Below are 12415 nucleotides of genomic sequence, written 5' to 3' on the forward strand. Positions count from 1 at the left end.
AGTGCCACCCATTGTGGCCAGACCCAGATCGCGACATCCCGCGTTGCGGTCGTTGGGGATCATGGGGAAAGTCATTCCTGGCACTTACTGGTTGTGTCCCGCTCCCATTCCGGCAGGATGCGGCCAGTAGATCATACCCTTATTCATTTATGTGGGCTTAAGACAGTTTCTCTTCAGTCAAGCCCACACTTGAACATTTTCGACATGCGGGAACTGAACCCGCTAGCAAGACCGGCTCCTCCGAGATTGGGGTACCGTTTTGAAATGGTTTTCCGATCTCTAAGTGAGTTTGACGGTCCCCCACACGCCCATCCATGGGAAATGACAGCCCCTGCACATGTGGGCATTACCCCACACCTCGCTTTTCGGGCATACCCCTGTCATGACTCCCTCATCCCCCTCTTTCATAGGCATGGACACCCTCAGGCCCAGACCCCTGACAGTGCCACTCTGACACCCAGGCATCATGAATCTCCCGATAGGTTTCTCACGGCATTCGACAGCCTTATCATGTTAGCTAGTCGGGCACGTCGAGGCCGCTAAATCATGCCCACTATTACAGATTAAAACCTCCTGATAAGGAAGACTTTTTAAAAGTAGGCCTAGAGACTATTTCTAACCAGATTCCCACTCCTGCACCTACATGGAGCTGCCTTATGTCAAGAAATCTTGAGCATAGTTACACAAGTGAAATTCACACCCAAGCAGCAGTTAGCAGGCTTGAGTGACAGAAAATCTTTAAGCTCAAACCTACAACCATCTGGTAGGGAGGTGGGCCTTTTATCCCCGGTTTCATCAGGCTACCCACAAGTTGGAAATATTATACTGATGAGCAAATGTCACTTCTAATTTCAGTTTCTGTGCTGGGTTGTAAAAAGTAGGTGTTAGATTTTGTTTATTCATGAGTGCCTACTCACACCACTTCTAATTTCTAGCCTACTCAAGTGCTCAAACATTCATTTCCTGGCACTCTTTCCGTCTTTTTTTCAGTGACTGTTTATAAAGAGAACAAACTTGATTTTGACACTGAAGGAGAACTCAGCCTTTTTGGAATTGTAAAGGCAAGCAGGGTTTAACAGAAGTCACTTACAAAAAGTGAAAGAGGACTGTATAGATACGGTGAACATCTATTTTCGTTGGACTTGCAAAAAACATAAAAGAAGATGCGAGCAGTGTGCACAGATCTGTTTGTTTCAGGGGAAAAAAGATCTTGGGATCGTCCAAAAGACACTTATTTTACATTTGGCTATCTGAGAATTGGGTCACCAATGATCTCCTCGTCCCATATTTAACTTGCACCCTCCTTTCGGTACCTGCAAATTCCACACCTCCTCAGCTTGCTCTAATCGGATTGCCAGACACAACCCTGATCAAGAATCCATTTACCCAAGTGTTGCTGCGACACTATCCTTGCTAACAATGTACAATGCTTTATCGAGCCAGCTCCAATGTAACAATATTCATCTCCACTCATGCACAAGGAATGAGCGCTGTATGTCCAAAAATGTGCTAGCCTCAAATTCAAGGCTCACATTTTGCATGCAAGAAAGGTTTTCCGGAAATTGAATTTAAGATCTGGCATTTTATTTTCTTTGCCATCTTCCACCAGCTAGATTGGTGAGCTATTGCCAGATATTTTTCAGTCTTATTCTACAGCTAGTCACTGGACAATTCTCATTCCTTCCTGAAATATTTTTACGTTACTGATAGCATTCACTTTTCTGATAAGAAGCAAATGGTTCTGAGTATACTTGATCATTTAAGAAACAAACTGATTGATGAAGGAAGATATTTCAAAATCAAATTAAATGTTTTGGATGGTAAATTGGCAAACAACGACATTCAATACTCAATTCTCCATAATTCACCAATCCAATATCATTTACACTGCAAAGGTAGGCTTCAAATAAAAATGTTACACTTCCCAAAAATTACTATTCACAATTAGTCAAGATAATTTGGAGCCAATTTTCACATGATTATCATTTTAAATCACAAGACATAACCGGCTTAAAAAACTGGAACAGCAAAATAATACAGCAGCACAGAGGTTTTGGAAAGATGGACATTAACTTTTCATTCATAATAACAATGAGATTTTTTCTCATCAGCAAGCATTTTGAACACTACAAAAGTGAAACAGATATTTACAATGCATGACAACTACCATCGCAATGTCTGCCAGCATTTATCTGTGGCAAAATAGGAAAATAACAGAAAGATCAGGATATTAATTTAGAAGCACCATACTTGCACAATTCCTCCATTTAAAAATAAAACCATACTCTAAAAGCTGCACAAAACCAACATTCTTTGCTGAAAATTTCAACTTGAACTGCAAAATGAGTACACGAGTTTTAATCAAATGAAACGATCTTTAATTTAAAAACAGAAAGTGCTGGAATAACTCAGTAGGCTGGCAGCATCTGTGGAGAGAGAAACAGAGCTAACCTTTCACATCCATATCCACTATGTTTCTCTCTCTACAGGTGCTGTCAGACCCATTGAGTTTTTCCAGAATTTTCTGTTTTTATTTCAGCTGTCCAGCGTCCGCAGTATCAACTTTAATTTTGGTTAAACAGTCTTCGATATTTGTCAACTTACACCCAAGCTAACATCTGTTTGGGGTTTATACTTCGCATGAACTTGGGTTCAAGTGAAAACAGGATATTAAAGAAAGAAAATAAAAATCACAATTTCGGTCAGGTTTAAAAGCAGCTTGTTTCTGCTTACAATACTTCAGAAACACAAAAATAGCTCCCATATATTTTATTTTCAAATTTTGATTGAAAAAAATAAAGTGTGGTGTTCAGTATGTTGGCTTAAATGCAGAAATTTCAATCGTTTACTGAGATGATAAAACAAATGCTCAAAAAAGTCATATTTTGCCAAGTAATCAGGGTGACTGCAAGCAGGCTACTCAAGAAAATTAGCAGACTTAAGTTGAGCAGCTCCAACCCAGAATCCAAGCACACATGGGGCCACAATTCATCTTTTCAATCAGACTAATCAAAGGTGGCCATAACACATCAATGAAAATTATCCTATCAAGTGTATAGAAAGTTTAGCAAATGAACACAATTTCTCAACAGAAAATTAGTTCCCTTACTTGTTGTACAATGGTGGTCAGTTCCAGGCAGAGCTGAATTACATTGTTTCTAGTCACGGAATAATCTGTCACAGCAGCAAATGGAGATCTAATGGGAAAATAATATTGTAATATTCCATTATAAATATTAGTCATGGAAATGAAAAATGCACGCACTTGTCTTGTAAAGGTTTTGCTGCTATCAAGCAACATAAAAAACATTTTTAAATATAAATGATCCAATTTGTTGGGACTAAAAGTAAATCAATATAATAACTTCCTATAAGCTGACAAACAAAAGAATTAGAATTTAATTACGCATCAGAATGCAATTAATTATTCTCGCGAAATTACCAGAACTACATGCAAATCAATTCACCATACAATGTTTTAAAATAGAATTTCCATTTTCAAATTCAAAAATTAAAATCCAGATTGTTTTTACTGTGCAAAGAAGTGGAGAAATGGACATTTCATATTCCAGCTGGTGATCAAGGAAAGATTAATCACTTCAAAAGCATTTCTCAAATTTTATTCAAAATATACAGGAAGTGCAAAAGTCGTGTCACCTGAACATGTACACATACGGAAAGTTTTTTTTTCTTTTTTATAAATTTAGATTACCCAATTATTTTTTTCAATTAAGGGGCAATTTTGCGTGGCCAATCCACCTACTCTGCACATTTTTGGGTTGTGGGGGCGAAACCCACGCAGACACGGGGAGAATGTGCAAACTCCACACGGACAGTGACCCAGAGCCGGGATCGAACCTGGGACCTCAGCGCCGTGAGGCGGTTGTGCTAACCACTAGGCCACCGTGCGACCCGTACATACGGAAAGTTAAAGCAAATTCCCCAAACAGCAGATTGAAATTTGAAAGCAGTGTGCCGTAACTGTATTGCATCAAGCTGGTGGCACATTATATAGCAAAGAGAGTTAAAAACAAGACATAAATGTATGCAGCGTTTTGTCACCTTAGCAACATTTCAAAGTGCCTCAAAAGCCAGGAGTTACTTTTAAACGCTGTAACTGTTGTCTTGCAGGCAAATGTGCCAGCCATTTTCCACCCAGTGATATCCCACAAGCATCAGCGAAATGCAGTTTGCTGTTTAGGTGGTGGCTGACAAACAATTGTGCCCAGGTCACTAGGAAAATACCATTCACTTCATTCAATAGTGTCGTGAGATCTTGAACACACACTTGCATCACTGGCACAGGCAGACAAAGCTTTAGTTTAACCTTTCATCTGAATGATTACCCAACTGACAATGTCACACTTGCACTGCATTCAAATGGCAGTCCAGATTATATACATGAGGTCGCAGATAACATGTTAACAGCTCAAGAACATTGGAAGACCAAGGAAAACAGAAGACATTGCAAAAGAGACCAACAAACCAATAAGGAAATTTGGCAGCTATCATCATTAACTCAGGAGAACAATGTGAATAAAAGCAATAACTATTATAATTATATTCTTAGGCAGTCCCAGACATAGAGTGCAGTTTAATGTTATCACAGTTCCACAGCAGCCCAGTAGCTTGGTGGCCCTGAATTTACTGCAATAATAACAGAGGGGCTAACAGCAGTCACTGTTATTACAGGGTAAGTCTGACAGCAGCTTTCAACTACACGCTTGCGCAGTTAAATGAAGAACACCAGAAGCTGCTGTCAGAAATACTCTGCTTCGCCATAGGGTGCGCTATTTCAGTCCTCACATGAATTACCACGGAAATGATTGCAAGAGCGGGGACATTGGATACTTTATCAATCGTAACACAGTAAAAATGACTGAAAAGACTCGGGTTAGTGCATTCAGTTTTTAAGCAGCACAATAAGTGATAATTATTTACAACAACTTCTGTGGTCCTGAAAGTTCAATTTTACTTATGAGATGTCTGAAAAGACAATTAGTGTTTCAGATTTTTAAAAAAGTTTTTTTTTTAAATGTCCTCCTAAAATTCCATGGCTATATAATAATCTTCATTTTGCTTCATGTACAATGATTAAATGTAATTAATATTTACAGTTTCTACTTCCTGATTTGCAGTCAATGCAATTTAGTGAGGAATTTTAAAATATGACTAGTTGAAGAGTCTCTCTGCTGCACACAGAGGGTACTGTGCTGGCACATATTGCAGATTAATAAAAGATCTCTGCTGTAAGGGCCCTTCCTGTTTATTCACTTATTTCCTCTTTTATTATTTTGCCGTTATTATTTTGATCCTTTGGTGATTAATGGACATCTTTAAGTCAAGCAGCAGAATTCATAAGTTACAGGAGAGAATACTAGTTCCTGCTGGTTTGAACAAGAGGCCTCAAACTTGTCGGCACCAGAGAAAGAGATGGGCTGGGACTCAGTTTGATTTATTGGCTGGGGGGCGGGGGGGGGGGGCAAAGAATTGACCTAAAAAACTGTACTCTGCCTGGTAACCATTGGTGATTGAATCCTATCCCAGTAGAATGCTCCGCTCCTCTCCTGCGGTTCCTGTTGCTGTCTTTGTGGCTTTGGTGGGGGGGGGAAGAGAGAGAGAGAGGGGCTTCCTTTTCCCCCATGTCTCTCGCTGCTGCTCCCCTGGGTTCCCGCCTTGCCTTCCCTCCCCTCCCCCATCTCCTCTTCTCCATTATCTGTGCTCTTGTCTGTTCTCCTCAGTGCCTCCTTCCCCCTTTCTTCTTGGTTACGATTGGTTTTGAACAGGTCTTGGACCAGGTTGATGAATAGTCTTCATGCTTTGTGGAAGCCTCCATCCGAGCCTCGGATGGTGTATTTGATCTTCTCCAAGTGGAGAAATTCTGACAGGTCTGCCAGCCAGTCAGTAGCTGTGGATGGTGCTACTGATCACCAGCAGAGCAGGATTCTTGGCATGCGATTAAGGAAGCAATAGCCACGGCATCGGCCCTCTTCCCCAAATGTAATTCTGGCTGGTCCGATATCCCAAAGACTGCCACTGTCGGGCACAGCTCGACATCGCCGCGAAGAAGCCTGTCCAGAACTCGGCAAGTCTGGGGCAGGCCCAGAACATGTGGGCGTGGTTGGTCGGGTCTCCATTGGCACCATTTACACTTGTCCTCCACCTCTGGGAACAACCTGTTCATTGGGGTTCTGGTTAGGTCTGCTCTGTGCATCACTTTAAACTGCATGAGGCGTAGCCTTGTGCAGGAGGAGGTGGAATTGGCCCTGCTCAGTGCCTCGCTCCAGAGTTCCCAACCCACTCCCGCCCAAGTTCATCCTCCCATTTCTGCTTAGCTCCATCCAGTGCTGTCCTTGCCCTTTCCAGAAGTCGCCTGGAGATGTCCCCACAGATCCCCCTCTCCTTACTGTCCATATTTATAAGTTCCTCCAGTACCCTGGGGCCCTCGGGTACCTCATTGTCTCCTTGCAGAGAAAGTATTTGGTTTGAAGGTGCCCGAGTTCCTGTCCTGTCGGTAGCTCCAGTTCTTCCATTGTTCATCTAGTGTCGTGAGTCTGTCCCCGATGCAAAAATCCTTGACCACTAGAGTCTCCCCCACCTGTCTCCATTTTTAAAAGGTGGTGTCGAGCATGGCTGGCGGGAATTTGTGGTTACTGCAGATGGGGCCATGGAGGACACCCCAGTTATACTGAAGTGCTGCCTTATTTGGTTCTATGTCCTTAGTGTGGCTACCACCACTGGGCAAGATATATATTTTGACGGGGGGAATGGGATGCTGCCGTGGCGAGGGCCCGGAGGGTCGTTCCTTTGCAGGAGGACTCCTCCAGCCTCACCCATTCCATGTTAGCCTCTCGTATCCATCCCCTCACCCTCTCGGCTGTGGCTGCCCAGTGGTAGTATTGCAGCTTCAGCAGGGCCAAGCCGTTCATGTATTTCCTCCTTTGCAATGTAGACTTGGGGATCCTTGGGTTCTTTAATATTAATAATAATAATCATCTTTATTGTCACAAGTAGGCTTACATTAACACTGCAATGAAATTACTCTGAAAAGCCCCGAGTCGCCACATTCCGGCGCTTGTTCGGATACACAGAGGGAGAATTCAGAATGTCCAAATTATCTAACAGCACGTCTTTCGGGACTTTGTGGGAGAAGACAGGAGAACCCGGAGGAAACCCACGCAGAGACAGGGAGAATGTGCAGACTCCGCACAGACAGTGACCCAAGCCGGGAATCTAACCTGGGACCCTGGCACTATGAAGCAACAATGCTAACCACTGTGCTGCCATCTTTCCACCCCACACAAACAGCATGATCATTTTGTCTATCCTTTGGAAAAAGGCCTGGGGGATGAAGCTCGGTTTTGATCTAAACAGAAAGAGGAATCTCAGCAGCACTTGCATCTTGGTCATCTACACCCTCCCCGCCAGGGAAATTGCATCCCATCTCTTTTTTTTAAAAATAATTTTTATTGGAGAAATTTTGATTTTATACAACATTGACGCACCTTAGTAAAATACCGAAAATAACAATAATATTAACAATCATATACATTTGCCCCATCCCCATGAACAACCCAGCATTTTAACAACAACGCAAATTAACACACTATAAAGTTACAGAATAAACACTACAATAATGCACCCCCCCCCCCCCCCCCCCCCCCCCCGGGTTGCTGCTGCTATTGACCCAGTTACCTATCTCTGAGCCAGGAAGTCCAGAAAAGGCTGCCATCGTTTATAGAACCCTTGTATTGATCCTCTCAGGGCAAATTTGACCTTTTCCAATTTTATAAATCCCGCCATGTCACTGATCCAGGTCTCCACACTTGGGGGCCTTGCATCCTTCCATTGTAACAGAATCCTTCGACGGGCTACTAGGGACGCAAAGGCCAGGACACCGGCCTCTTTCGCCTCCTGCACTCCCGGCTCTACCGCAACTCCAAAAATCGCGAGTCCCCACCCTGGTTTGACCCTGGATCCAACCACCCTCGACACCGTCCCCGCCAACCCCTTCCAGAATTCTTCCAGTGCTGGGCATGCCCAGAACATATGGGCGTGGTTCGCTGGACTCCCCGAACATCTGGTGCACCTGTCCTCACCCCCAAAGAACCTACTCATCCTAGTCCCGAACATGTGGGCCCGGTGCAGCACCTTAAATTGGATGAGACTAAGCCTCGCACATGAGGAGGAAGAGTTGACTCTCACAAGGCATCCGCCCAAGTCCCGTCCTCTATCTGCTCCCCGAGTTCCTCCTCCCATTTAGCCTTCAGCTCCTCCACTGACGACTCCTCCACCTCCTGCATTACCTTATAGATGTCAGACACCTTCCCCTCTCCTACCCACACCCCCGAAAGCACTCTGTCCATCGTCCCCTGCGAGGGCAGCAAAGGGAATCCCTCTACCTGTCGCCTAGCAAACGCCTTTACCTGCAGGTATCTGAACATGTTCCCCTGGGGAAGGCCAAATTTATCTTCCAGTTCCCCCAGGCCCGCAAACCTCCCGCCAATAAACAGGTCCCTCAATTTGCTGAAGCCCGCCCTTTGCCACCCCCTGAATCCCCCATCCGTGTTCCCCGGGATGAACCGATGGTTGCCACCCAGTGGAGCCTCCATCGAGCCCCCTGTTTCCCCCCGATGCCGTCTCCACTGTCCCCAGATTTTTAGGGTCGCCACCACCACCGGGATCGTGGTAAACCTCTTAGGGGAGAGCGGCAACGGTGCCGTTACCATGGCACCCAGGCTCGTACCTCTACATGACGCCATCTCCATTCTTTTCCACGCCGCCCCTCCCCCCTCCATCACCCATTTATGCACCATTGACACATTGGCTGCCCAATAGTACCCCAGAAGGTTGGGCAGCGCCAGCCCGCCTCTATCCCTTCCTCGCTCCAGGATCACCCTCCTCACTCTCGGAGTCCCATGTGCCCACACAAAGCTCAGAATACTGCCGGTCACTCTCCTAAAGAAGGCCCTGGGGATAAATATGGGCAGGCACTGAAAAAGGAACAAGAACCTCGGAAGCACTGTCATTTTGATGGACTGCCCCCTTCCGCCAACGACAATGGCAGCATGTCCCACCTCCTGAACTCCTCCAACTGATCTACCAGTCTGGTAAAGTTATGCTTGTGGAGAGTCCCCCAGTCCCTGGCCACTTGCACCCCCAGGTACCTAAAGCTCTCCCCTGCCCGCCTAAGCGGGAGCCAACCAATTCCTTCCTCCTGGTCTCCAGGGTGCACCACAAACACCTCGCTCTTGCCTAAGTTTAATTTATAACCTGAGAAGGTCCCAAACTCGGCTAGTAACTCCATCACTCCCGGCATCCCTCCCACCGGGTCCGCCACATACAGTAACAGGTCGTCGGCATACAACGACACCCTATGTTCCTCTCCACCTCGCACCAAGCCTCTCCGCCTCTCTGAATCTCTCAATGCCATCGCCAGCGGCTCGATTGCCAGTGCAAACAACAAGGGGGACAAGGGGCAACCCTGCCTGGTCCCTTGGTAAAGCCGGAAGTACTCCGACCTCCTCCTATTCGTGGCCACGCACGCCATCGGGGCCTCATATAGCAGCCTTACCCATCTAATGAACCCTTCACCAAATCCAAACCTCCTCAACACCTCCCATAGGTACCCCACTCCACTCTATCGAAGGCCTTCTCCGCATCCAGCGCCACCACTATCTCTGCCTCCCCCTCAATCGCCGGCATCATAATGACATTCAGCAATCTCCGCACATTCGTGTTCAGCTGCCTTGCCTTCACAAAACCTGTCTGGTCCTCATGCACAACCCCTGGCACACAGTCCTCTATCCTGGTGGCCAGGATTTTTGCCAGCACCTTAACATCCACGTTGAGGAGAGATATGGGCCTGTATGAACCACACTGCTGGGGGTCCTTGTCCTTCTTTAAAATTAACGTGATCAGCGCCCGTGACATCGTCGGGGGCAAAGTCCCCCCTTCCCACGCTTCGTTGAGTGTCCGCACCAGCAAGGGGCCCACTAGGTCCACAAACTTTTTATAAAATTCCACCGGGAACCCATCCGGCCCCGGAGCCTTCCCTGACTGCATCTGCCCGATCCCTTTAACTAGCTCGTCCAGCTCAATCGGCGCACCCAGCCCCTCCACCTTCTCCTCCTGCACCTTCGGGAAAGAAAGCCTGTCAAGGAACCTCTCCATTCCCCTCCTCTCCCCCATTGGCTCCGACCGGTACAGTTCCCCGTAAAAGTCCTTGAAGACCTCATTCACCTCTACCCCCTTCCGCACCACATTCCCACTCTTGTCTCTCACTCCAGCAATCTCCTTAGCCGCATCCCGCTTACGGAGCTGATGAGCCAGCATCCTACTCGCCTTTTCACCATGTTCGTACACTGCCCCTTGTGCCTTCCTCCACTGTGCCGCCGCCTTTCTAGTGGTCAGCAAATCAAATTTAGCCTGCAGGCTGCGCCTCTCCCCCAACAGTCCCTCCTCTGGTGCCTCTGCATACCTCCTGTCCACCTCCAGCATCTTTCCCACCAGTCTATCCCTCTCACTCCTCTCGCTCCTCTCCGTGTGTGCCCGGATGGATATCAGCTCCCCACGAATCACTGCCTTCAGGGCTTCCCAGACCATCCCCACCTGAACCTGCCCCGTATCATTCACCTCGAGGTACCCCTCAATACTTGCCCGGACCCTCCTACACACCTCCTCCTCTGCCAACAACCCCACATCTAACCGCCACAATGGGCGCTGGTCCCGCACCTCCCCCATCTCCAACTCTATCCAATGCGGAGCGTGGTCGGAGATTGCAATGGCCGAATACACGGCCTCCTCCACTCTCGGAATCAGTCCCCTACTCACCACGAAGAAATCTATCCGAGAGTAGACCCTATGTACGTGGGAGAAGAAGGAGTACTCGCGTGCCCTCGGCCTCACGAACCTCCATGGATCCACCCCACCCATCTGGTCCATAAACCCTCTCAGTACCTTGGCCGCCGCCGGCCTCCTACCCGTCCTAGAGCTGGACCGATCCAGTGAAGGATCCAACACCGTATTAAAGTCCCCCCCTATAATCAGACCTCCCGCCTCCAGATCCGGGATCCGTCCCAACATACGCCTCATAAAGCCCGCATCGTCCCAATTTGGGGCATACACACTAGCCAGTACCACCTTCTCTCCTTGTAGCCTGCCCCTAACCATCACATACCTACCCCCCTTATCCGCCACCACCTCCGATGCCTCAAACAACACATTTTTCCCCACCAGAATCGCCACTCCCCGGTTCCTCACATCCAACCCCGAGTGGAAAACCTGCCCCACCCATCCCTTCCTCAGGCGGACCTGGTGCACCACCCTCAGGTGGGTCTCCTGAAGCATTGCCACATCCGCCTTTAGCCCCTTCAGGTGAGCCAGTACCCTCGACCGCTTCACCGGTCCATTCAATCCTCTCACATTCCAGGTGACCAACCGGATCAGAGGGCGTACCGCCCCCCTCCCCCGTCGGCTAGCCATAGCCCGTCGACTGCCCGCCCCAGGCCAGCATCCCCTGCTCGACCCCGTCCCCATAGCGACAACCCCTCACCTCTGTCCCCCCAGCCCCCACCAGCTCCTTCTTGACCCTACCAGCAGCAACCCGGTATTCCCCTTTCCCCTCTCCCTTCCCCCCCAGGCTAGGAACCCTCCCAGCCGCGAACCGTCCTCCATTGTACTTCCGTGGGTCAGCTAACTTCTGCTGACCCCGGAAACTCCCGCCAATAGCCCGACCCCTCCCAAAGTGGGATCATCCCCCAATCTATCCCTCCTCCAGGCACCGCTTCAGCACGGGGAAGAACCAGTTAAGGCCCCACCTCCCCCGTCACCGTCTCCGCCCCCCAGCCCCGCAGCGCGGGAAACCAGAGGAAAGCCCGCGCTTTCGCCCTGCCCCACCACACCTTTCTGACGCCGCTCCCAAATATCAGCCCCCCTCCATACCCCCACGCCGACATAGAATACAACATACCCCCCCGACCCTCCCCTCAAGATACACAGCCCAAACAATGCCCCACAGCACAAAAACATAGCAGAACAACCCCTCCGTAAATAACCATATCACAATTGCAAAAGTTCTAAAACAAGAAGAAAAAAAACGAAGAAAAAGAGAACACAGCAACAGCAGAATCCAGCACTAATATCTTACAGCTGACCTCGCAACCCCCAACCCCTAGTTCAAGTCCAGTTTCTCCGTCCGCACGAAGGCCCACGCCTCCTCCGGGGACTCGAAATAATGGTGCCGGTCCAAATAAGTTACCCACAGGCGCGCAGGCTGCAACATTCCGAACTTTATCTTTTTTCTATAAAGCACCTCTTTCGTCCGATTAAATCCGGACCGCCGCTTAGCCACCTCCGCACTCCAGTCCTGGTAGATCCGCACTACCCCATTCTCCCAATTGCTGCTCTTCACCTT

The 12415-nt window shown here is 48.0% G+C and overlaps 1 protein-coding gene across 1 annotated transcript in view; it reads right to left on the reverse strand.

The window, feature by feature from the left end:
* The window catches only part of cnksr2a (connector enhancer of kinase suppressor of Ras 2a), a 709037-nt gene that overhangs the window by 456282 nt on the left and 240340 nt on the right, over window positions 1–12415 (reverse strand). The window contains exon 4 of the mRNA XM_038802429.1: window positions 3110–3197. Coding sequence (XP_038658357.1) covers window positions 3110–3197 — 88 coding nt within the window. The remainder of the gene's footprint in view (window positions 1–3109; window positions 3198–12415) is intronic.

Source organism: Scyliorhinus canicula, chromosome 7 (genome assembly GCF_902713615.1).
Source record: "Scyliorhinus canicula chromosome 7, sScyCan1.1, whole genome shotgun sequence".
NCBI lineage: Eukaryota > Metazoa > Chordata > Chondrichthyes > Carcharhiniformes > Scyliorhinidae > Scyliorhinus > Scyliorhinus canicula.